Source organism: Equus quagga, chromosome 11, assembly GCF_021613505.1.
Source record: "Equus quagga isolate Etosha38 chromosome 11, UCLA_HA_Equagga_1.0, whole genome shotgun sequence".
Lineage (NCBI taxonomy): Eukaryota > Metazoa > Chordata > Mammalia > Perissodactyla > Equidae > Equus > Equus quagga.
In genome coordinates, this window is record NC_060277.1 from 23,553,913 (window position 1) to 23,581,881 (window position 27,969).

At 35.7% G+C, this 27,969-nt stretch overlaps 1 protein-coding gene across 3 annotated transcripts in view; it reads left to right on the forward strand.

Annotated features, from left to right (window-relative positions):
• The window catches only part of CDK19 (cyclin dependent kinase 19), a 161,973-nt gene that overhangs the window by 48,364 nt on the left and 85,640 nt on the right, over nt 1-27,969 (forward strand). For all 3 annotated transcript variants that reach the window (XM_046675895.1, XM_046675896.1, XM_046675897.1), the window contains one exon: nt 3,415-3,490. In XM_046675895.1, coding sequence (XP_046531851.1) covers nt 3,415-3,490 — 76 coding nt within the window. The remainder of the gene's footprint in view (nt 1-3,414; nt 3,491-27,969) is intronic.

Consider the following 27,969-nt stretch of genomic DNA (forward strand, 5'->3'; position numbering starts at 1 on the left):
TGCTAAAAGTGATTTGAAGCTGGGCACAAATTTGAACATTATTGAAAGATGTAAGACTGTTTTTTTCATTAAACCAGTTCCTAATATTTCATTCAAGAGATGTTCCTCCTGAACTTTCTTCTTTAGGCTTGAAAAATTCCTCCTGGAATTACCTTTAAGTTCTACCAGTGAGCCTGGTTTTCTGCCTGGGACAGAGCTTTCATTTTAAGGCAATGATTTCTAGAATTTGCACAAATATATGCTTCTTATTTTTTCTGCTATCTATAGAATTACTTGCGTCAGGAGTTTTCCAGAACATCGTATCTCAGGTGGAAAACATAATAGACTCACAGTCTCTGCCAAGTGTATTTTTCTATTTTGTTGTTATATAATGTTCCTGTTGAACAATTGTTTTTCTTTGTGACTGCTGAGTGAAGCCTGCATGGTTTTGATACACATTATAGACATATAGGAGAAATGTCTTTAAATTGAAAAAAAATTCTATATTAAACATATCCATATTTATACTTCAAATATATGTATTTTTAATTCTGGTTTTATTTAGTAAACTCTTCTGCTTGTTCTCAATATGCAATTTTCAATATGCTCTGACCTTAGTAACTAATATGTACTAAAATTTAGAAAGCAGTTTCCCTGAAGCTTTAGAGTTGCTTTGTCTGTCTTTATTATAGTAAATAATAAACTATTTTTATTTAGAAATAAAAGTAATTTAGAAATAAAATAGTTTTAAGGAAGACCTAAACTGCCTCTAAAAGCCAGGCTATCATAGCAGTGTAGGCCAGGTTCACCTGCTTTTCAGCCTTGTCACGTAAAACAAATTAGATCTTTACAATGCTTAATATTATGTGTGCCTGAGACATATACGCTGTGGGGTATGAATTGTCACTACCACTTGGAGGGACTCTGGGAGAGGGACACTCACACGGTTTGAGAGGGATAAAGCTTCCCTGCCCGTGTGCTAGTCATTGAAATATTTGTGGATGTCATGGGAAAGGGCACATCTTTAGTTTTCATAACTAAGGTATTGGCATCTGACCAAAGATTGGCACTGACATAGTACAGTGGTGAAAGTCCCATATGTCCTCTGGGATTCTGCCACTTCTTCATACGGTGAACCTCAGAGGTGCCACATCATCACTTATCATCAGACAGTTAATATACAAGAGAAATAAGAATGATGCTTTGATTCATTTTTAATGTAAAAGCTGCAAATAAATCTTAAGTTTGCAGATCTTTGAGTATTTTATTAATTTAGCAGATGGAAGTTATATTTAAACTTATTAAGTGAAATAACTACTGGGTTTGTTCCTAGATCCTACCCATGGAATCCAGAGTAAGATGCCTATGCTTCAGTCTGTTCTGCTCAAGCTTTCAAATTCCTTTGACAGCCTGGATGTGAAATTCAAAAGTCATTAATGTGATGTGTTAATTTTGCACTTTTTGACTTACTGCAAAAATCTTATAGTTTCCATAGCAACTATAACCTATCCAGATTGTGTAATATTCTTTACAGTATTAAAAATAAAACTATGCAATTACATGAGCTTCTGGAGCACTTCATTTAGGGCAACTGGAGATTGAAATATTTCTGTCAAAAAAATTATTTCATATGAAAATTTTTCCAGAAAGCTTATATAATTTTGTTTTAAGAATTTTTAAAATTCAAATGCTTAGTAATAGATACCTGGTAGTTAATTATTAAATGTGTGAAATTTACATTGTAAGCATGTGTTAATCATCTCAGGCACAAGTGTTTCACACACATGCTCACATGTACTTTTAAGGTGGGGAGACATTTGGCTTTAATTACGTTCAGTCACCTACTCCTCGTACTTCTTAGTGGCTTCTGGGTGGTCTGAAAAAAGCCTCGTTTTAAGTTTAGAGGAAACAGGATAGAGAAAAAGGAAAAAATGATCATTTAAGCTTTCCCTATTTTTGACTTTGCTCTTTAAAACATGCCTAAGATATTACTTTGAAAATACTAAAGGTTGTTTCAGTAGGTGACTATTTTCAGAAGGTCAAATTGTTTTGGGTATTTCCTTTTTCTCTCTGTTTCTAATTTAAAAGACAGTATAATATTAGCACTAAAGTTTGTTAACATAACTACCTACATCTTAACACAACTGTTTTTCATTTTTTATATCATCAACTTATGTCCAGATGTATGTATATTTTTATATGGTATAATCTGTATATTTTCTCACTAATATATGGTAAACATTTTCCATGTTTCTAATGACCTTCATGATTATCATTTTAATAATTGATATCCTGTTGACATATCTGGTGCATTTTCTGTTTGTCAAAGTGCTGCTTAATTATTTCCTGAATGCCGTGTATTGGAAGAAAAATGGATATAATTTTCAAACTAGTTATGGGAGAAAGTAACCTTAACTCACTTATTTGCCTGTAACATAGATGATTGTGAAGATCTTCAAAAGGCATGGAAAATGACATCCTTAGGTACTATCATTTGACAAAACCATCATGACATGGTGATACCTTGCTGAGGCTCTAATATAATCAAAGACAAAACTCTGAGGGATGGATTATACTCCTCTTATCAGAACAACTCGAAATATGAACCACATTTGTGACACTGAGCTGGCACCTTGGTGTGGCTAGTTCTGGTGTCAGTACCCTGAGGATACTGTGTTGCCCTAGCCACTCATCTGATACATTACTGTTTTTATGGACTGTTTCACTATTATTGAGCTACTGTCTTCTCTTGGTTAAGCACCCTGATAAGTACTGAGGTTTCCTAGAATTCCTAATCCTGCATCCATTATTTGGGAAATTCAATGTGATGACTGGGTTTTTCCTAGAGTTCTTGAAAATGAGATGTTGGTGTCTTGAAGTCTTTCCAAGACTTTTGTTTGAGGTCTTGGGGCTTTTGAGTGTCCCCTGTCGTAGGTGAGAACTAGGGTGTCCCAGTGGGTTGACATTCTTCTATAGCTCCTGCCTCCTATTAAGTGCTTCTTTTATTATGAAATTACTTTAAATGAATGTAGGAGTTTACATCTGTCATTTATTTTTGTAGTTAATGTTTATAACAGAATGCTTTTGTAGATTCCAGATAATTAAGACAGGAGTAGAGTTATCTTGCAAGATGCTTAAGTTTATATTTATGCTTGTTTTCTTTTTGAAACTAATGCTGTGTTTAGTATCCTGTTCTGTTTTAATTTCAAATTTTGTGTTTTGGCTCTGTCTGATGTTTTCATTGTGACAGGAATTTCTTTTGGGATGTCATATTTCTGTGGTTGAAATATTATTAGAAATAATAAACAGTGTATGCATAGTGAGACTATTTACATATCACTGAGACACTAGTGCATTTTCATTGTTTTTGTAGTTATAATTTTGAATATGAAAGTAATGTGTAGGAAAAAATAATTTTTTTTTGTTCATGTGCAGAAAAGATGAAAAGGAGTATGCATTGAAGCAAATTGAAGGCACAGGAATATCCATGTCGGCTTGTAGAGAGATTGCAGTAAGTGGATATTAATATGTTATTTATTTTGTTGTTGATACTGGATAATGACTGACATTAATATAAAATAGTTTCATTAATGTACATGATGCATGGTTATTTGGAAGATGTTAATTAGTTTAAGGATATTTCATGTAAGACAAGAAAAGTTGCATAAACTTTTTAATTACTTGAAAGTCATCTTTGAACATTCTCTTAATGTTTAGGATTTATAAGCTGAGGAATACTGAACTAAATGATGATTTAATTAATTTAAATTAATGATTTAATTAATGTCTATTTTTCCTATAATTTTAGGACTGATATATGTCTTTATAGAGAAAGGAGTGATACTGTTAGATATTATGCATATTAAATATTTTTTCTGAAATACATGTTTCAGTGTTAGATTTTACTAGTTGTTAGAAAAATAAGACCATAATAATACTACCTTAAAAATAGATCATTCCCTTTTTTTGTCTTTATATGACACACTTGTGGATTTAAGAGAAGATTGTCCCGGGCTGACCCTGCAGCGTAGTGGTTAAGTTCGGTGCACTCCACTTCACTGGCCAGGGTTTTTAGGTTTGAATCCTGGGTGTGCACCTACACCACTTGTCAGCCATGCTGTGGTGGCGACCCACATATAAAGTGGAGGAAGATTAGCACAGACGTTAGCTTGGGGCTAATCTTCCTCATGCAAAAAAAGAGGAAGATTGGCAACAGATGTTAATTCAGGGCTGAACGTCCTTAGCCAAAAAAAAAAAAAGGAAAGAAAGGATTGTCCATAAGAATACCTAACATTTACTGAGTATATGCTAGGTACAAGGCTTACTAAATGCTTTCAAGTATTAATTAATTTAATTTTCACAACAATCATATGAAATAAGTGCTTTTAATATCCCCATTTTACAGATCAGTAAACAGGCAAAACCATAATTATGTCTTAGAAGGCTTACTGTTATATTACCTTATTTTAGTTCTTCAGTTTCTTACTTTAGTTCTTTAGTTTCTAATTGGGACTTTATTATGAAATCACGTCTCATAGGGATTTCTGTCTTTAAATTGTTAAATATTTATATCATCCATTTCCTTTACATATTTCTAATTTGGTAACCATTATATGTATTGTCTACAGTTCCATGTTTCTGCTTCACTCATGTGGAAGCACTCCATCATCACTCTTTAGTCGGAAAAAGGGTGGTGCAAAGAACATGAGGCAGGAAATCTGCAGACCTGAGTGTTTGAGTGCTAAATTAGCTATGAGTCCCAGTTTGCTTATTTGTGAAATAAGGGAACTATAAGATCCCTTCTAGTCATAAATTATTTTATTTCAGAATGAGAGCTTCTCACTAGAGTGTGCACACTTTGAGGGGTGGAGACCTTGTCTTTTTATCCCCTGTTCCTAGCATAGTGCTTGGCATATAGCAGGTGCCCCATAAATGTTTGTTGAGTAAATAAGTGAATAAACGGACAAAAAAAAATTCTACTAGCAGTAGCATGATCCTAAGTTTGCTTTAGAATATAAATTTATCTAAGAAATTTCAATTTGGCAGTTTTCCATTAATTATAAAGCAGTATTTGTAGCACCCTACCAGAATAAACATTTGATAAGTCATTTTTAACTCCCTAAATTCTTAAATGTTATCTCAACCAGTATGAGTATCATTGTTGTGCAATATTTTAGAGTACCATAATTTAGTATAACATTAGTTCACCTTCCATGAGTTAATTGGGTAAATAGCTGAAATTTAAGGTGTTGATTATTAGGAAGTGAAAACCCTGTTGGAGGTGTCCTTTCAGAAACAGAGACTTCTATCTGCTAAGGAATCCATGGATTCTAATTTCTCCACATCCTTGTCAGCACTTGGTTATCTCTTGTCTTTTGATAAAAGCCATTCTAACAGTTATGAGGTGATATTTCATTGTGGTTTTGATTTGCTTTCCTTGATGATTAGTGATGTTGAGCAACTTTTCATGTAACTGTTGCCCATTTCTATGTTTTCTTTGGAAAAATGTCTATTCAGTTCCTCTGCCCATTTTTTAATTGGATTATTATTATTTTTTGCTATTGAGTTGTATGAATTCTTGATGTATTTTAGATATTTACTCTTTATCAGATATATGGCTTGTGAATATTTTCTCTCAGTAGGTTGCCTTTTCATTTTGTTGATTGTCTCTTTTGCTGTGCAGAAGCTGGAAAAGCTTAACTCTTAAAGTCATTCACAGTTTTCATAGTTTTATTGAGAGTTTACTTAATAGAACTTTAGAAAGCATGCAGAGTTTGTAGATTGAATAGTATTTTATCGCTACCCAAGCAATTTAGCCTCCAACATGATAGGGATTTTGACACAAGTTCAGCATGGATGTTATTGCATAGTGGCTAAGCATCTTTGTCATAAGCACTCTAACACAGTTTTATAATTATTGCTTTATGCAGTTGTCTTTTAAATCATACAGAAGAAAAAAAGAGTCATGATAAAAATATGTTTATGCTGTCTTTACTCTTTCACTGTGTTGTTACCTTTCCCAGTGCTCTTTACTTTTTGTGTGGATTTGAGTTACTCTCTATAGTTCTTTCATTTTAACTGAAGGTCTACCCTTAGTATTTTTTGTAGAGAAGATCTGCCTTTGATGAATTCTCTCAGTTTTTGTATTTGGGAATATCTTGATTTCTTCGATTTTCCTTCCTCACTTGATTCTCCTTTGTTTTTTGCAGGAGAGTTTTGCTGGATATGGTATTCTTGATTGACAGTCTTTTTCTTTCAGCACTTTGATTCTGTTATCCCACTGTCTTTTGGCGTCCATGGTTTCTGATGAGAAGTCAGCTATTAATCTTATGGGAATCTCTTGTACATGAGAAGTTATTTTTCTTATTAATTTCAAGATTCTCTTTTTGTCCTTGTGTTTTGACAGTTTGACTATGGTATGTGTAGGTATGGATTCTACTTGGAGTTTGTTGAGCTTCTTGGATGTGTGGATTAATATTTTTCATCAAATTGGAAAAATTTTCAGCCATCACTTTTTCAGATATTGTTTCTGCCTCTTTCTCTCTCCTCCTGAGACTCCCTTTCTGTATACGTTTATAGGCTTGATGGTGTCTCACAGGTCTCTGAGGCTCTGTTCGTTTTTCCGAATTCTTTTTTTCTATTTGTTACTCAGACAGGATACTCTCAATTGCCTGTCTTCAAGTTTGCTGATTCTTTCTTCTGCCAGCTCAAATATGCTGCTGAGCCCCCTTCTAGTGAAATTTCCATTTTAGTTATTGTACTTTTCAACTCCAAAATTGTTATATGATTTTTTAAAATAGACTTTATCTTTTTAGAGCAGTTTTAAGTTTATAGCAAATTGAATGGAAGGTCTAGAGATTTCCCATATACTTCCTACCCCTACAAATGCATAGCCTACCCTATTATCAATGTCCCCCACCAGAGTGGTACATTTGTCAACTAATGAACGTACATTGACACCCACAGTCTACAGTTTACATTAGAGTTCACTCTTGGTGTTGTATATTCTGTGGGTTTGGACAGATATGTATGTATCTGTATAATGTATAATGAATATGTATAAAGACATGTACCCACCATTATGGACTGTTATCACACAGAATAGTTCCACTGCCCTAAAAATCCTCTGTGCTTCACCTATTCATCTTATACTCCCTCCCCTACCAATCTTTGGCAGCCACTGATCTTTTTACTGCTTCCGTAGTTTTGCCTTTTCTGGAATGCCATATACTGGGAATCATACAGTATGTAGCCTTTTCAGATTGGCTTCTTTCACTTGGTAATATGCATTTAAGGTTCTTCCATGTCTTTCATGGCTTGATAGCTCAATTCTTTTTAGCTTTCAATAATATTCCATTGTCTGGATGTACTACAGTTTGTTTATGTATATCATCTACTGATGGTCATTTACTGATATAGATATAGATCATCTACTGATGTGCATCTTGTCTTCATCATGATTGTCATGATGGTTTCATGGATGTGTGCCTATATCAAAACTTAGTAATAGTATGCTTTAAATTTGTTTATTGCACATCAGTTATACCTCAGTAATTTTAGGGGCAAAAATCATAATGGTATGTGGAATTATTAGTGGATCAAGGGTCTGTAAAAGAGGAATTTGTAAGAATCAGTGGATCACAAGCACAGCTGGAGGGATTGGCCTTGGGTAGGAAATGGAATATATAGTTTGTTCTGTGAAACTGCAGTGAAAGAAGAAAGGATGGTGTCAACAAATAGCCGTTTGCTAGGGAGATGAGGAGGTAGTTACATGGTTGTGTGTCTCTTTTGTGTGCGTGTGAATGTCTAGTGGTGAGAGTTTGAAATAATTAATGAAGGATATGTGAAAATTTGCTGACCAAAAATAAGATTATAGAAGTACTGCAGTCCACCTAAAGTAGAACAGTCGTGGCAGCAGTCTGCATGATTGCATGGTTTTCTTCATTAGCAGCCCAGGGTAGGGAGAATTGGAGTTTGCCTGGTTGATGTGGTAGAAGGACAGAGAGTGTGAGGTGGCTGAGAGTCAGACAAGTTAAGAGGGACTGATAGATTAGGGAGAATGTAGGCAACACCATACCTTAGAGCAGATAGAGCTTGTCCTTTGCCTTTTTCCTTCTCTATGCTTTGATATTATCTAACTCCTAGTATTTTCTAGTTCATGTATGTGCTCACAGGTAAGAGGCTTTTGATGTGGAGAAAATTAGGAACATTTCACTCATGATTCCAAAATGGTGGGACTGTGACTTCAGAAGAACTTCTGAGAGCAGGGTTGGATCATGAGAAAAGATGTCAAAGAACTTGCAGCTGTGGAATGAACTTGCAGGAATGTGTGCAGAACAGGAAGAAGTTTAAGAACCAAAATGTGTTATTACCTCATCTCATTAACAAAGAATGTCATGTCACATTTTAATTTCATTCGAATCTTATTGATCAAAGGTGAACTATAACCCCATACCTTTGTACAGTGCTTTATGGTTTACATTATGCCATAAAGGAGTAATTCTGGGTGGTGAACATACCAGGAGCATGTGAATATTAGCACTTTCAGCCTGAGATTACAGGAAAGTTCTAATATAAAGTTCGTTACCTTTATGGCCTGTGTAATCATAAGGTTACTAGGTTGAAAATGTGCTAAACACCATGAATTTGATCCCGTTAATTTGTTGCCTGATTAGGAAATTGGAATATGTTCATTATAAAATTCTTAGAGTGGGAAAAGGATGTTAAAAGTATCTGTTATGTTAATGCTTAGAAATAATCATTATTTACATTTTGTATATAGTCTTCTAGACTTTTTATTTACAAAAATACAGAGGATTTTCCCCCACAAGAGTGGAGGTTCTGTTAATTTTTTATGAAGTATAATTTGATCTGCAGTAATACAAAGGTAAGTTTCAACTACCAAAATAAGTTGGTGGAACATTTATTAATCATGCTAGGTTTTGTGGAATATAAGAAAGATTATAAGATATAACTTATATATAAGATATAACTCTTCAAAAACTTGAGATATTCCCAAAGAAAGTGAAGACAGATTGAAAGGAAAATTAGTCAAGGGAAGTAGGGTGGAGGGCATAGGTTGAGGAGGGAAGAAAATAGAGAAAACCTGACTTCTTGTCAGACTGCTGTCTTCCTCAGTTCTGGCTAGCGTTGCTGAGAAGCCGCTCTCATTCACCTGTGCTCAGTATTGTCCAGAGTGTAATGTAGCCGCCAGCATCCCAGCATTGATGCTCCCATGGCGACAGGTAGGATCAGCTGTAATGGACTCTCACTCGCAGTTTTTCTGCTTAGCCCAGAGCAGGCATGGGGGAGTGGCAGTTAAGAGACTTGCCACTGTTTCCTTCCCTTTCTTGCCACCATGGTGGTGTCGCAGGCCGCTATGTAAACTTCATTCCGCTATGGAATGCTTGGAACTTTCCCCTGTCATCAAGGAATAAGCTTTTGCTTTTTTAAATTTATGAAATGGAATTGATAGAATGTGTGTTTGGTATGGATTCCTTGAGAAGAACTTTAAAATGTTTATGGGGAAGGCTCTAATTCTTACGACTGGTTTTTATCAGTCTTAAAACGATTTTGTTAAATTTCACTTATTGTAGGTTGAGAAATATCTGTTTGTTCTAAGATTATTTAATTATATCATCTCAATTGCTTTTATGTTGGTGCAAAGTTTTCCTTAAATTTGTGTCCAACTTTGTCCAAGTATAGATTTGTGGAAATAGTTGTGAAATTCAGTTATTTTCCCTTGCTATGAAAGGGACAAAACCTAAGTATAAAGGTTTTTGTGAAAGCCACTAAAGGTAGCAAAGTTTTCTAAAAAGAAAGAAGTTTCTAAAAGTGGAAAAAGTTTTCTTTTTTCAGTAGACTTTTAACGTGATCTTCTGTAATAATTATTTTCATAAAAAGTTTGGCATGATTTTAGGAGATTAGAACTAAGTAAATAATGTATGAAACTGCATTTGAGCAAAGTCTGTTCTTTGCTGTGATCCTTGTGTTCTCCTTAGAAACAAACAAAAGTTTACTTTGGGGATTGAAGACGGCATAGATTTTTTCCTCTTTAAAATGTGTGTTTGTAGTTTTTTTTTGCATTGGCTAGTGATGGTTAATACTTTTCTCAGGTTATAATATATTTAACTTCCTTGGCAAAATAAATATATTCTTGCTGACTTTTATAAAGAAAAATGAAATCTTGTATGAGTTGGGGATGCTGTTTGGGATTATTTTAGGATGAATCTGGGTGATGGATACAGGATCAATGCATACTATAGTGCCTTTCATCTCTGTTTAAGAGCTGAAAAGGTACAAGGGGGCAGGTAAAAGGAGTCAGCCAGCAGACAGATTCTCCAGTCCTGTGGTGTATCTCTCTGCCTTACTGTTTATGTTAGGTCATGACTCTCCTAAAAGTTATTATTATTATTTGTGTGTATGCATGGGTCTTTTGGGGTATATTTCAAGCTACTTTACGTTTCCTCTGAGAAGACTAAGTGGTAAATCTTTGTATTCTCAGAAGCTGATTTAAATACCTATTGTTGCCAGTGGTAGAAAAGAGATGGGCCCTATAGGTTTCTGGAGTTTTGTATAAAGGTGACAAAGTGAGAAGGAACAGATGGGAAGAGGTAATATTGGTTTCGCTCACCAGTTTCTTACGTGTGTGTGTTATGGAGAGGGAAGATGGGTTGGTGTGGTAACGGAAGTCATAGATATAACTGAAAACTCCCCACTTCTCCCTCTTGCCCTACTCTAGGGGCATAGACTAGTTGGTTGGAAGTAGTGCCTTTAGGCATCTGTGGTTGCTGCAACTCCTTTCTCTCTGAAGAATTGGTGGGTTATGAGTAAAGAGTGGGCTTCCTGCTATGTCAGTATCCCTCCCTACTAAGTAAATCAGTGCAATTATTTCAGTTCTCCTAAAAATATAAAAACGATCAATTTTGGTTTCAGATTTTAAAGTGAGAGAAAACTATGGACTTTGGATTCAGATAGACTTGGGGTTGTATCTGGGCTTCACCATTACTCCTGTCTATCCTAGACACGTTGCTAGTAGTACCAGGACCTATTTTCTAGGTAGCTGTAGGAGTGAAGCTATTTTAAAGAGGAATCAGGTTATCTCTTGAATTGCTTCGAGGGCTGGCATTGCCGAGGAAGCAGCTGTGCAGCAGTCCACAGGTTCCCTGGATTCTCAGAAGCCCTGAGCCTCTTCACTGGCTAGTTTCTCAGGTCGTTTTCTGCTCCACCCTCTAACTACCCTTACATATATTTTAGTGGTACATACTGCATGTAAGCTCCTGGGTTAAAATATGGCTAATTTCCACTTTTATTTCTAGTTCATCCTTCAGACTACTTATTCTGATTTATTTGGATTTGGAATTAAATATCTTTCTCAGTTTGTACAATCTCTTTTTTCTTTTTTCGCCTAATAAAAATTATCAATCCTATAAACCAACTGTCAATATACCTGATTTCTGTGAACCTTACTTTCTTCATGTATAAAATGGGATTAGTAGTACCTAATCTCATAGAATTGTAGTAAGGCTAAATTAAAATATGTCAGCCTTTTGGCTCATAATCAGTTCTCACTGAGGGTTATCTTTCCTCCTTTCTTTCTCTCTTTTTTTTTTTCCAAGAACACAAATGGATTATTTGGCTACCTTTTCCACATTGTTTTTTTTCTTTATTATTGTGGTAAAATTGGTATACATTATATATATTTCAGGTATACAACATTATAATTTGATATTTGTATACATTACATGGTGATCACCACTGTAAGTCTAGATACTGTCCATCACCATATAACTGATCCCCTTCACTCATTTTGCCCTCCCTCCAACCCTCTTTCCCTCTGGTAACCACCAGTCTATTCTCTGTGTCTATGAGTTTTTGTTTTTTTTTTTTAGATTTCACATATAAGAGCAATCTTTGAGTATTTGTCTTTCTCTATCTGACTTATTTCACTTAGCATAATACCCTCAAAGTCCATCCATGTTGTTGAAAATGGCAAGATTTCCTTCTTTTTTATGGCTGCGTAGTATTCCGTGTGTGTATGTGTGTGTGTGTGTGTGTGTGTGTGTGTGTGTGTATCTCACATCTTCTTTATCCATTCATCCATTGGTGGACACTTAGCTTATTTCCATATCTTGGCTATTGTAAATAATGCTGCAATGAACATAGGGGTGCATATATTTTTTCAAATTAGTGTTTTCATGTACTTCAGATAAATACCCAGAAGTGGAATAGCTGGAACATATGGTAGTTCTATTCTTAATTTTCTGAGGAATCTCCATACTGTTTTCCATGGTGGGTGCACCAGTTTACACTCTCACTAACAGTGTGAGTTCCCGCTTCTCTGCATCCTCTCCTCCTTGCTCTTAAATTGAATTTGTTAGTATGATGGAAAGATAAGTTGTGGGTGGCCTTAGTTTAGATCAGTAATAATAAATAGGGGGCCAGTAAACACTCTTTTAAAAATTCAATTACTTTGGGGCCAGCCTGGTGGTGTAGTGGTTAAGTTCTCATGCTCCACTTTGGTGGCCCAGGGTTCACGGGTTCGTATCCCAGGTATGGACCTACACACTGCTCATCAAGCCATGCTGTGGTGGTGTCCCACATACAAAATAGAGGAAGATCGGCACAGATGTTAGCTCAGGGACAATCTTCCTCACTTAAAAAAAAAAAATTCAATTACTTTGTTATGGTCTTTGCTAAATTATATTTTAAAAAATACTATAGTGGCAGATACATTTGTGCCCCCCCTCAAATATCAGTCAATTAACAGATACTGATCACTACTTTTTGTAACACATAGTGTTGCTTGCTGAGACAATACAGAGCAGTATTTTCAGGAAAGTGGAAGTCTTTTTAAGTTAGTTGTTTGAAATGTGAAATGCCTTTTCCCTCAGGAAATATTGATATAAATGATGCCCAGGTTACCCATCTACCCCATCAGAACCTATTTTACTTGTAGGTAATTGAGTTACGGTACTCTAGTACTATAGTACCTGAGAACTATTTATAACATTGTTTCTATGGAGAAACACATTCAGAATTAAAATCTTATACACCAGGATATATCTTGCCTTGTCATAGTTTTCTAAAGGGGAACAGGCTCCTCAGGTCCAGGGCACTGGCCAGGGGTCTGAGGCATTAGAAACTAGAGTAGAGATTGGGGGAGATTAGCCATAGTGTCAGAGGTTAGGGGATTTTATGGCAGCCAGAGGCAGGAATAGAAGTTGTATTATGCGAGCAATGAGGATTGGGAGCAAGCTCTTTTCCTGGGAAGAAAAAAGGAGGGAGGGTGACAATAAAGGAGCTAAGGCAGGCTGGGGGACCTGGGAGGCAGCTGGTGAGGTATCAGGTAGTAACCAGGTAAATGAGGAATGGAGGCACTTGGCCAGTCAGTAGCTATCTTGAATCAGTGGAGAGAGCCAGTGGACAGGGTAATCTAAGGTGATATGGTTCGTAAAACAGGGAAAGCCCATAATTAGGGTTTTGATACAATAGCACATTATAGCAAAGAATTTAGCGTAATTGGGCAAAGGAGTTTAGTTACTTCAAGTACCAGTAGATTATCATAATGACATAGTCTCACATATTATTATTCTGTTACTTTGGCCTTGTCCCTCTTTTTCTGGTGACATAAGCGATTCACTTTTTTTTTTTAAAAATTGGCACCTGAGCTAACATCTGTTGCCAATCTTTTTATTTTTTTCATCTTCTTCCCAAAGCCCCCCAGTATATAGTTGTATATTCTTGTCATAGGTCCCTCTAGTGTCTGCTATGTGGGACTCTGCCTCAGCATGGTCTGATGAGCGGTGCCATGTCCATGCCCAGGATTTGAACCAGCGAAACCCTGGGCTGCCTAAGCGGAGCTCGTGAACTTAACCACTTGGCTATGGCGCTGGCCCTGGCTATTCACATTTTTAATATAGATCTTTGACTTAAATAATAAATAGACAAAAAACCAATCAGAACAATGCGAAGTCAAGATGAGGTAGCACTTTAACGGATATAAATTAGAGTTAATAGGCTGCATGTTGAAAGGATGAAGATTATTATTTAAAACCATAATTCTATTTTATTATTACAGGCAGTATGTAATGGGATGAGATAAACTGATAAAATATAAAGTTGGTTTGTAAGCTTTTTAGCGTACTTAGCAGCTTAGTAATTTCAAAGTTTGAATGGGCTATATTTTTAGAAGAATGTTCTAATTAATTGGAAATTCTACAGTTTGCAGATTTTACTGATGTTATTAGATAATATAGCATTCAAATAGTAGAAAGTAAATTAGCATTTGAAACAAAATGACTGCAAAGGATTAAAATTTGCCCAAGATAATGCTGGGTATTCTTGACAGTAAAATAATATCATAATAAGAAAAAGATAGTTGCAAATCTTATTTGCAGAGTAATAAGTAACTGAGGTTTGGGTACAAGCTGTTCTGTCACCTTTTTTTCTCTGTATGTTCATTCTAATTTAAAAAAGCTTTTTTTTCTTCTAGATTGTCTGCCTTTCTGATAAGTTTGCTGTACCACCTTATATTAAAATAATCTGATTAATATGCCTAAATTTATTTGTTGTTTTGGTATTTGGATGTTGCTGGCATGGTGTTCACTTTAATCTTTTCTTCCTCAGAATTCTTAAAGTTAGCTATTTTTAATCCAATAGAAAAATAGGCTAAATAGTTAAACAAGAACTTTAAAAAAATGAAATATTAATGACCAATAAATAAAAAAGATGCTCAATTATATTAATGACCAGAGAAATATAAAATAAAACCACATTAAGATATATGTTTTTTGCCTACCATATTGGTAGCAGTATTAAGTAGTTACAATGATGTAGAATACTGGAACTGTCATATAGTGCTAGTGGAATTGTAAATTATTATATTACAACATTGAGGAAAACAATTTGTTTATCTAGTGTAGTTAAAATACACATACCTTATTACCCAATAACTTCACTCCTAGTTATAGATGCTATAGCAGTGCTTCTCAACCCCCAATTGATGTAATTCTCCCTTGTATAAGTTATTCTATAGACTCCTTTACTATCCTAAACTGAAATTCATAGATGATATAACCTATTTACATGCATCATTAAAAAAAGTCATTATAATCCATCCCTTACCTTACTATAAAAAATTTTAAAAAGTAGTTTATAGTGAAATAACATGTAAATGTATAAGAATCAGGCATTTTTGCTATAATATCTAAATGCTACTCAGGTCATTGATGCATACCTAATTGTTGAAGCTGTAATTGAAATGAGTCTTAGCGTGTTGTTTTGGATAGCAGTGAGTTAACCATTGTTTTTTTGTGTTGTGCTAAATCTACACCCATAGTCTGTGTGAGCTGATTAACTTGTGGGCTTCACGATTCAATAGGAGATTCTGAAGAGAAATTTTAATTGTTCTCCAAATTCTTACCTTGAATTCAACATAAATGTGAAGGTTGTTAGTATGCTAAGTAATATTTTTATCCTGTCATTTGGTTTTTCATTTCACTTCTGTTTCTCCCATTGCTTATCCTATTTGTTGTTTCTCTTCCTTATGTCCTGTGTATTTTCAGTCTTTTTTCTACCATTTGCCAAAAGTAGGTCTCTATTCCACAACTGCAGCAGTTTGTGATTCCACAAAGACTGTTTGTACTTGTTTATCTGTTTTTCTTCTTCTTATCTGGGACTGTCTTTCTATCTGTTCAGTTATACATGGTATGTAGGTTCATACTCAGAATTTTCCCAGAAGGCATAAGGAATCCTTTATTATATAAACAATTGCCCAATTAAGTTATTAATAATTTGAAATGCTTTAGTTTTCCTCTAAAACAAGAATTAACAATTCAGTGGGCTTTATGGAATTGAGATTCCCATTGTTATGCATTTTTTGTTCATATATTAGCATTTTTTTTAAAGATTTTATTTTTTTCCTTTCTCCCCAAAGCCCCCGAGTACATAGTTGTATATTCTTCGTTGTGGGTCCTTCTAGTTGTGGCATGTGGGACACTGCCTCAGCATGGTTTGATGAGCAGTGCCATGTCCGCGCCCAGGATTCGAACCAACGAAACACTGGGCCGCCTGCAGCGGAGCACGCAAACTTCACCACTCGGCCACGGGGCCAGCCCCCATATATTAGCATTTTATAAGTTCATTTATTTAGCATTTTATATTTTTAGTATAAATTCACTCTGCTTTTATAAAACTTAGATCAGGGATTGTGTGTGATATATTCACTCTTGAATCTTTGGAATCTGTGTAGTACAGTGCTTGGATCAAAGTGGTCTCTTAATAAATTATTGAGTAAATACAACAGTTTATTTGAATTTGTTATTTTAATGACATTAACAACAATTAAAGGCTGTGCTGTTTGTTCTGATAAAGTTTTCTCAGTACTAGAAGATTTTAAACTTTCTTCTTAGGCAAATTGTTATTTGAAATATAAAGTTAAACTTTGTGGACTATTTGTTTTCATTATCTAAAATCTTGGATCCATTCTGATTCTCCTTCCCATAACTATGTATAATTTAATGAATAAGTGATGGAAAATAATATTTATATGAGTAATTATTCAAATAAATTGGTTTTTCATGAAATATTTGAGTATCTATTATAATCCAGGCATAGTGCTGAGGATACATTAGAGAATAAAATTTTTCCCTTTTGCCCAAGAAATTTATAATTTTGGAGGAGACAGATAAGAAAACACTAGTTTCAACATTATGTAATCAATGCCATGACAGAGTTAAGCACAGAGTGCTGGAGGAGCACCTAGCCTATACTTGGAGTCTGGGAATGCTCCTTGGTAATTTTGTGCTAGTGTAAATCTGAAAGACAGATAGGAGCTGGCTGAGTGAAGGAGAGGGAAGGGAGTGGAGAAGGGCATTTGGCCTGGGGAAACAATGTGTAGGAAGGCCCAGAAGTAAGAGAGAGCACCAGTGCTCTTAGTTTTATGAACAACTATGGAGGAGTGCATTGCATTAATTCTCTTCAAGCCTACCAGATTAATTAGTTATTATAACAGCAATATGTAAATTTCTGTTGTGTTAAGCAACTGAAATTTTGGGGTTTATTTACTGCAGCAGCTAGGGTTACCCTCACTAACATGTGAAGAATAGAGGTGCTGTTCAAAGTTGAAAAAAAAGTTGGTGTTAAGAATAATTTTTAAAGTAAACAATAGATGAATTAAAAATGATCATTTGAGTATAAGAAGATGGAGAGGGAAGATGGAGATGGAACTGTAAGTGAGCTATATAGTTTCATCTGTTAGAAAATCAGTAATGTTTAAAGTTGGTAAGTCAAGAATAGTGATATAAACACTTAGAGATATAAAATAATCAGAAGAATCAAAAACACAAAAAGTTAAAAGTATTGGTATATGAAGAAGGGGAGGGATGGATCAGAGGATTGATTATAATCTCTATGTTATTTTGTTTTTTAACAATATAAATATATTATTTTGATTAAAAAAATTAAACTAGATTAAGACATACTATACATCTACTAGAAAGGCCACAATTAAGAAGACTGATTATACCATTGTTGGTGAGGATATGGAGTAACTGGTGTAGGTGAAAGGATAAAATGGTACAGCCACTTTGGTGAAAAGTTTGGGAGTTTCTGATGAGTTTATATGTATACCTACAGTATGACCCAGCATCCATTTCCAGGTATATATATCCAAGAAGGTTTATATATCCAAGGTCATAGGCCTGTGACCACAGAAAACTTGTAAAGAATGTTCATAGCAGTTTTATTCATAATAGCTCCAAACAGGAAACAGTCCAAATGTCCATCAATAGAATAAACAATTTTTGGTATATCTGCAGGAAGAATTACTACTCAACTCTAAAAAGGAAAACATACATATAGTAACATGGATGAATCTCAGAAACTTTAAGTTGAGTAAAAGAGGCCAGACTCAAAAGAGTACATGTGGGTATGATCTCATTTACATGAAATTCAGGAAAAACAGAAATATCTATTATGATAGAAATTGGAATGGTGATTGCATGGAGTGTGGGAAGGGTTAAGTGGAAAGGGGCACATGAGAACTTTATGGAAATGGGGTGATGGAAATGTTCTGTGTCTTGATCTGGTTGATGGTTACATAGGTGTATATGTTTGTCAAAATTCAAGCCAGTCACTTAAGACTTGTGCATTTTACTGTATGTAAATTGTACCTCAGTAAAGTACTAGTAGTATAAAAAATTACGAAATAAAGATTAGAGAGTGTGGTGCATTAAAGGAGTGAAAGATGTCTCATATAGTCGGGTTGAGAGGAAGAGTTGGGAGTAGAATTGTTGAAGTACTAAGCTGGGGCCATCTTGAATGACTTTGTAAATTACTAAGGATTATCTTAAGAACATCAGGAAGGCATTGAAAGTTTTTAACAGAGAATATTGTTTGAATTTTAAAATCATCTTAGCCTTCTGAGTGGATTGGAGTGGGGCAAGAATGGATGTAGGAAGACCTGTTAAGAAGCTTTTGCTGAAGCCAAGGTAAAAGGTGATAGTGGTTGATATTAGAGCATAACAGAGGGGTTGGAGGGAAGTATTTGAAATTTAAGAGATTTTTTTGGAAGCAGACAAGGTTGACCACAGTGTTTCTCTGTTGATCAACTAGGTGGATGATGGCACTATTTACTAAGCAAAAGAGCAGAGATGGGCAGGAGGGGGCTGATTAGGTGAAGATGGTGACCTGAATGTCACAGATTTGATTGCTTAGTTTTGGGAAAGATACAGAAGATCATATAATATTAACACTATAATTAGAAATATAATAAATGTAAAATTTTAAGGAATTATTACAGCCTAAATGATTACATATCCCTTTCTGCTCAAGCTATTCATTATCCCTTCTTCTGTTTCCTCTTTATGAAGACATAGATGATTTGTCATTCAGTCTATACAAAATACAACTACTGAACATTGGATAGCCTATACAAATAGGAAAGAAAAATAGTTGGGTGGGTATTATTCAAGAGAACGGTTTTCAGTGTAACTCCATATTTAATTGTAATAGCCAACCATTACTATTGTATTTATGTATTACGTGTATTTATTGAGGTGTTTGTTTTAAAAAAAATTTTTTTAATGGCCTTATCAACCATATAGCATTGAAATAACCAGTTAGATTCTTTCATGGGAAACTGCAAAGCCCTGTTCTATTCTTTTCTAAAAATTGAGATATAGTTCACATACCATAAAATTCATCCTTTGAAAGTGTATAATTCATTGATTTTTAGTATATTCACACAGTTGTGCAACCAACATTACTATCAAATTCTACAACAATTTCATCACTCCAGAAAGAAACCCTGTACTCTGTACTAGTCATTTCCCTTTCCCTCTTCCTCTCAGCCCCTAGCAACCACTAATCTACTTTCTGTCTTTATGGATTTGCCTATAACCTTATGTTAGCCTGTCTCCAACATCATCACAACTGGTCGTTCTATAATCCAGAGATTCTCAAACTTTATGGGCCTACATGTCACCTGGGGATCTTGTTAAAAATGCAGATTCTCATTGAGTAGGTCTAGGGTAGAGCCTAATACTTTGAATTTCTAAGAAACTCTCAGGTAATGCCAGTGCTGCTGGTCCAAAGATGTCACTGAGTAGTAAGGCTCAAAGATGTCTCAGAATCAGAAGAAATTTAACTATAAACATAAATGAATTGTTAAATAGCAGCTGGCACTAATCTGGGGGAAATTCATCTATTGAGTTTACTTAGCAGTATTTCTTTGTTAATTATATTTGAAAGTGATCATTTCTCCCCTACATCCTATCTACATTTATGAGACAGCTTATTATGGGCTTATTTGTACCCATAATTAGGTTAATGACATCAAATAGTTAAGAAGCTGAGTTAGAACTTGTTCTTTAAGTATGACTTTGTTTTTATTTAAACATCTCATATTCAGGTCTAACTGCTTTTTGAAAGAAATTTCCCTAGAAACTTCATATTAGTGTATTATTGACAAACTCAGATCCATTCTCTATCCATCTAGTTCTGGGTAGGTGTGGGCTTCCTTGCACTGTCTTTGGGTTGATTAGACTTGTTAGGAAGTAAAACAGACACTGTTGCTACCTCCTTTGGTAAGTTAGCCAGGTTAAGCTGAACACAGAAAAACGTTTTGAGAATTCATTAAGATTCTTCCCTACCCCACAATTAATTTAAGCATAATAAATCCCATCAGGAGACCCTGGATTTGGCTAAGACTCCTGATGAATTCAGAAATGGGGACATAGTTACCCCCAGTAGGCTTGTGTTATACCAGCACAGAGCCTTTGTCACGTCAGTGGAGGCCTGTTTCCCGAGCTATTTTATTCCCAGGACAATTACGTCTCTCTTTCTGGAACCCAGTTAGTAACCTGCTATGTAACTCTATGGATTAATATTTCCAAATTAAAAGAAACTCTGGTTAAGTATTTTTTGCCATTACCCTTTATCCTAGTGTAAAAGTATCTTAATATCTATCTGCTTAGTATGAGTAGACATTTAATCAAGTATTTATTTAGTCCTGTAAGCAATGGTTTGAGGGAGGCAAGTTTAATTAATGGTAAAAAAAGGTGAGTTTTTGTGTCTGACAAATTTAGGTTCCTGTCCTAGCTCTTACACTCAATGACTCTGTGACTTTGCATAAATTACTGATCTCTCTTTCTTCATCTGTAAAAATAGAGATAATGATATTATTTACCTAATTGGGCTTTGGAAGATGAAGTGAGCTAATGCATGGAAAGACTTAGCATGTGGTATATAGGGTTCATTAAATATTAGATTCTATTATTATTATTCAGTAAGTATGTATTGGCTGTTCTATATGCTAGGCACTGTAAGTCTGTTGGGGAAGATAGTTAATAAGCAAATAATTCACACAAACAAATATTTGCACAATATGACAAGAAGTAAGGAGAAGCACAGTACTATGGCAGAATAACAAGGGAATCTCATCTAAATTTAGGTTGTCAAGGAGGATTTCCCAAGGAGGTAATGCTTGTGCAGGGATCTGAAGGATGAGTAGGCGCTAACTAGGCAAAGAGCGGAGGGAATGTTGTGTGCAAGCGTGAGGTAGCATGGCACATTTGAGGGTACAGAAGATGCCAATGTGCCTGGAATGACGAGTGAGGATGAGAGTGGCCTGAGAGAGAAAGATCCCTTAACCAGGACCGGCACATAGTTCTGTGTAGGCTGTTCAAGATTTTGAGCTTTAGCAGGGGAATGGCATAATCAGGGTTTTTTTTTGTCCTGCCTTTTCTCCCCAAATCCCCTCAGAACATGGTTGAATACTTTAGTTGTGGGTCCTTCTACTTGTGGCATGTGGGGACCCTGCCTCAGCGTGGCCTGACGACCGGTGCCATGTTAGTGCCCAGATGCGAACCAGTGAAACCCTGGGCCGCGGAAGCGGAGTGTGCGAACTTAACCACTCTGCCACTGGGCGGCCCCTGTTTTTTTAAAAATTACGCTATGACTGTAGTGTAGATAGATGAAAGTAGAGATGGGGAAGAAGGTATCAGAAAAGTAGTTATAAAAACATTGTAGAAATCCAGGCTAGGAAAGATAGAAAGAAGTGGAAAAAATTGAGAGGTATTTCTGAGGTCAAACTGATAGAAATTGAGGAATTGGATATGGGCAGTGAGGAAAAGAGGTGGCAAAGATTTCTCGATTTCTCTGGCTTTAGCAGCTAGTGGTGGCTCCTTTTGAAAAAGAAATTCTAGAAGAGAACTAGCTTGCAGAGGGGAGGGAGAGTCTTTTTCTTTTTTTTTGACATGTTGAGTTTGAGATGCCTTAGAGACATCTAAGAGGAGAAGAGAGGAGGGAGACACTGATGATCTGGATGATGAAGATGATTGTACAACAGCAATATGTGACATGGTTCTTTCCCTCACCAAGCTTATCTGCTGGTGGGAGGGATGACACATTTTCGAGTATAGTTATTACTACAAGGCTGTGAATGGATACGTTCTTAAGGAATAGCACAGTAAGTGGTGTGAGGCCACTTTGGACATGGTGTTCTCAAAGTTTCATAGATAAAGACGTAGTTAAGATGGGTTTTAAAAGATGAGTAGTGTGGGAGGGAGGAGAAAGTATTCTAACAGTAAAGTGGAAAGAAAAGGTAGTGAAAAGGAGGGGGTGGCAAGGGTCTCCAAGGTCAGTTGCTAATCATAGAACAATTTAGTATTCATCATGGCTCAACCGAGAATCTTTTGTACCTCAGTTAATTTTTATAATATGTTTTGATATCTTCGTGAGAAATTGTCTTATATAACATAATTCAATCTCTCATGTTTCTGCCTTTCCCACTTATTGAAAAGTTCATATTATTTAAACTCAGTATTATATTGTTGACATATAATATGGTTATTAATACTGTTCAGATATGTTGCTTAATAATGGTTATCCTTTCCAGCTTGATATCTTAGGGGAAAAATGGCATCTGATTTAATTTATATAAGAGTACCTTGTAGACCTTATGGAATTATGCAAATGCAAAGTATTATTGTTCTTAATCCTTCCATATATTCCATGTTACTCTTCAAAATCTAAAAATAAATATTTTTTGCTCTATAGCAAAAGGCCTGCAGTCAGTGGACTTTTTTCCTCCTAAATCTTTGTCTCACTCTCAGGTCTGAACAGCTGGTTCTCCATAGGCAGGTTTCATTTTGGAAGTGTTTAGTGCTCTTTCTTCCTCGTCAATTATGGTGTGTTTGCTGTAAAAAAGATATATGGTTCTTTATTAATACAGATGAAATAAACTTAAACCACTAGGTTAAAACATTTTTCTAAATTGCAATTAAAATAAGATTTAAGGAAAAAAGCCAGTTAGGTGTCTATAATTAGGTATGGATCATTTTCAGGCCTTACCCTAGCAGTTATTACTTAATCAATTCCCCCTGCCCCATTTTCTCCAGGCTTGAGTTGAAGGAACACTTACACTTTGATTCTGAGGGCTTTCCAGGATTATGAATGGGGTTAGTCCTTTAATAGTTTTACCTCACATCAGAGCCCTTTCTTTTTTTTTTAAATTAAATTCCTTTATTCATTCATTCAACAAATCTTTTGGTGGACCTAGGATGGACAGGACAAATGCCTGATGGAAAATATTTTGAGATACTTACAGAAAGTGTGTGGGACATTATCATAGGAGCTAATGACTCCAGTATTTTTCCCACTAAATATGTTCTTGAGATCTATGGGTATGTACAATACTGTGTCCAAATAGGACTGAAACATCTTACACATGGTTCACGAAGTGTGATAGCATAGGAGTCAATGCTCAGCAATTTTTCTTTTTCCTTCATGCTCGTCAAAGGTCATAGTGGTGACTCAGAGTTGACTCCATTCTTACTATAGAAGTTGCATCATCCATCTCTTTCGGCAGGGCTTGTAATACAGCCGAAACACTGACCCTTCTTTAGATTGCATCAGTCCGTTTATCAAGATAGAAATCACCATTCGGCCACCTTACAGCTTCATGTCATTTCAAGCAAATTTTCCATATATATCACAGTCCATTTCCATTAAAAACAGCTCTCAATTTCAGCCTCACCCTTGATTGATGTGGTAACTATTGCAACTCTCCTTTGTCTAAGATTTAGGAAAGTGATATCTGGCTAACTCCCAAAGGGGATTGAGAGTATATTGGTGGTTATAGTTTCTTTTTAAAACCAAGTATATTAGGAGTATTATGTATTATAGTATATTCTGAAGTATGGTCATTTATGGGTTGAATAGGAAAGTGCATAGATAAATCGAGTTTGCTGAATGTTAAATGCCAATAATAGTATCAATGCCGTTATCAATATTTAACTATGTGCTAGATACCATGCTAAATGCTTTATGTGCATTATATTTTTTAAAAAATTGTGTGTGTTTTATTTCCATAGACTTTCTTTTCCTCCAAAGAAAAGTTTTTTAGTTTAATTATACAGCATGAATTAAATTTCAGTAGTGATTAATTGTATAAGTAACAGCTTTCAGCTAAACTGCCCAGGCAATGCTTAGCAGCCTGAAATTGCTAAAACAGAAACCACTTTCTTAGCAAAGTAGAATATTTACAACAACATTTAATTAAGATACTTTCAAATAAGTGCATAATGCTTTAATGAAAAGTCTTCCTTTTTTTTTTTAACACCACGTAAGTATGCCCCTTCACCCCTTGTGCCCACTCTCCATCCCCCTTCTCCTGGTAACCACTAATTTGTTCTCTTTGTCTGTAAGTTTGTTTATATTCCACATATGAGTGAAATCATTTGGTGTTTGTCTTTCGCTGTCTGGCTTATTTTGCTTAACATGATGCCGTCAAGGTCCATCTGTGTACGAATGCGACGATTTTGTCTCTTTTTTTTTTTGGCTAAGTAGTATTCCATTGTATATGTATACCACATCTTCTTTATTCAGTCGTCAGTCCATGGGCACTTGGGTTGATTCTACATCTTGGCTATTGTGAATAATGCTGCAATGAATATAGGAGTGCATAATTCTCTTTGAATTGTTGATTTCAAGTTCTTTGGGTAAATACCCAGTAGTGAGATAGGTGGGTCATATGGTATTTCTATTTTTAATTGTTTGAGAAATCTCCATACTGTTTCCCACAGTGGCTGTAGCAGTTTGCATTCCCACCAGCAGTGGATGAGGGTTCCCTTTTCTCCACAACCTCTCCAACATTGGTTGTTTTTTGTCTTGGTGATTATAGCCGTTCTAACGGGTGTAAGATGATAGCTAAATGTAGTTTTGATTTGCATTTCCATGATGATTAGTGTTGTTGAGCATCTTTTCGTGTGCCTATTGGCCATCCGTATATCTTCTTTGGAAAAATGTCTGTTGATATCTTGTGCCCACTTTTTGATTAGGTTTTTTTTTGTAGTTCATTTGTGTGAGTTCTTTATATATTATGGAGACTAACCCCATATCAGATATGTGATTTGCAAATATTTTCTCCCAGTTGGTGGATTGTTTTTCATTTCGATCTTGGTTTCCTTTGCCTTCCAGAGGCTCTTTAGTCTGATGAAGTCCCACTTCTTTATTTTTTCTTTTGTTACCCTTGCCTGAGTAGACATGGTATTTGAAAAGATCCTATAAGACATTACTGAAAGAAATTGATAATGACATAAAGAAATGGCAAGATATTCCATGCACATGGATTGGAAGAATAAACATAGTTAAAATGTCCATACCACCTAAAGCATCCTACAGATTCAACACGATCCGAATTAGAATCCAATGACATTCCTCACAGAAATAGAACAAAGAATCTTAAAATTCATATGGGGCAGCAAAAGACCCCAAATAGCCAAAGCAATCCTGAGAAACAGGAACAAAGCTGGTGGCACTGCAATCCCTGACTTCAAAATATATTACAAAGCTTTGGTAATCAAAACAGCGTTGTACTGGTACAAGAACAGACACACAGATCAGTGGAACAGAATTGAAAGCCAAGAAATAAAACCACACATCTATGGACAGCTAATCTTCGACAAAGGAGCCAGGAACATACAATGGAGAAAGGAAAGCCTCTTCAATAAATGGTGCTGGGAAAACTGGATAGCCACATGCAAAAGAATGAAAGTAGACCTTAATTATCTTTCCCTTTCTCCATGCACAAAAATAAACTCAACATGGACCAAAGACTTGAAGGTAAAACCTGAAACCATAAAACTTCTGGAAGAGAATATAGGCAGTATACTCTTTCACATCAGACTTAAAAGGATCTTTTCGAATACCGGAGTCCTTTCTTTATCTCTTGGGAGAAGGACCTGATTGCATCTGTTTATTCTTACCCAAGACAGCTGGTGTTAATTTGCCTTCCCTAGTACTCTGCTATTATCTCCTAAAGTATCTCCTAATACGTTCCCTCCCAAGTACAGAAAGAAAAAAGTATGTGAAGGTCTGTTGCAGCATGATTATGATAGTTGTATTGTGAAATACTAGGATTATCTTTTTTCCTTAGTTTTTCTTTACCTCATTGTTCTTTAAAGCTACTGGTGTTTTAACATGATATTAAAATGTTCCCATAGCAACACCCTACCAGTTTCTTATGGCAAACACCGCATCTTTTACAAGTTGGGTTGAAAAAGAGAAATACTTTCTGAGAGAGTTTATTTATAAAATCAAGCCAACAGAACATAACTGCTTATTTTTAAAAAAGCATTTTCAAGCAGAATGTAACAAAGGATTTTACACATCGATGTAAAGTGAGCTTCCCAATGAATTTTTTGCTTATGTAAAGTTTATCTTTGACTTTGTATTAAATCACCATTTTTTTCCTCATAATTAGACTTGAATAGCTTAAATAAAAAAGTAAATACTGCCAAGTTTCAGTTAAATAATTTCTATGTTCTATTTAAAGGTGCATAATATCTGTACCCAGAAGTTTATAGGCTGTTTATAAAACTGTTAAAGGCAATGCCCATAATACCCTTGTAATGATTTTCCAACCTCTTAGTCTGCATGATGGATTTAGTTAGGATCTTCTCTGTTCGTCTGATTTTTTTTTTAAAGATTTATTTTATTCCTTTTTCTCCCCAAAGCCTCCCGGTACATAGTTGCACATTCTTAGTTATGGGTCCTTCTAGTTGTGCCATGTGGAACGCTGCCTCAGCATGGCCTGATGAGTGGTGCCATGTCGGCACCCAGTATCCAAACTGGTGAAACCATGGGCCACTGCAGCGGAGCATGGGAACTTAACCACTTGGCCACGGGGTTGGCCCCTGATTTTTTCTTTTTTTTTTTATTGCGGTAACATTGGTTTATAACATTATATAAGTTTCAGGTATACATCATTATATTTCGATTACTGTGTAGATTACATCATGTTCACCACCCAAAGACTAATTACAATCCATCACCACACACATGTGCCTGATCACCACTTTCATCCTCCTCCCTCCCCCTTTGCCCTCTGGTAACCACCAGTCCAATCTCTGTCTCTATGTGATTGATTGTTGTTGTTTTTATCTTCTAATTATGCGTGAGATCATACGTATTTGACTTTCTCCCTCTGACTTATTTCACTTAGCATAATACCCTCAACGTCCATCCGTGTTGTCACAAATGGCCAGGTGTTATCATTGCTTATGGCTGAGTAGTATTCCATTGTGTAGATATACCACATCTTCTTTATCCATTCATCCTTTGATGGGCACCTAGGTTGCTTCCAAGTCTTGGCTGTTGTGAATAATGCTGCAATGAACATAGGGGTGTGTATATCTTTATGCTTTTGTGTTTTTATGTTCTTTGGATAAATGCTAGCAGTTTAATAGCTGGGTTGTATGGTAGTTTACGCTTTTTTTTTTTTTTTTAGAGATTTTATTTTTCCTTTTTCTCCCTAAAGCCCCCTGATACATAGTTGTGTATTTTTAGTTGTGGGTCCTTCTAGTTGTGGCATGTGGGACGCCGCCTCAATGTGGCTTGGTGAGCGGTGCTGTGTCCTTGCCCAGGATCTGAACCAGTGAAACCCTGGGCCACTGCAGCGGAGCATGTGAACTTAACCACTCAGCCACTGGGCCAGCCTGGTAGTTCTATTCTTAATTTTTGAGGCATCCCCATATTGTTTCCCATAGTGGTTGTACCAGTTTGCACTCCTGCTGGCAGTATATGAGAGTTCCCTTCTCTCCACATCCTCTCCAACACTTATTGTTTCCTGTCTTTTTAATTATAGTCATTCTGATAGGAGTGCAGGTAGTTTTGATTTGCATTTCCCTGGTAGCTGATGATGTTGAACATCCTTTCACGTGCCTGTTGGCCATCTGTATATCTTTGGAGAAATGTCTGTTCAGATCTTTTGTTCATCTTTTAATGGGGTTGTTAGTTTTTTTGTTGTTGAGATACGTGAGTTCTTTATATATTTTGAATATTAACCCCTTATCCGATATATGGTTTGCAAATGTCTTCTCCCAGTTGTTAAGCGGTCTTTTCGTTTTGTTGATGGTTTGCTTTGCTGTGCAGAAGGTTTTTAGCTTGATGTAGTCCCATTTGTTTACTTTTTATGTTCTTTTCCTT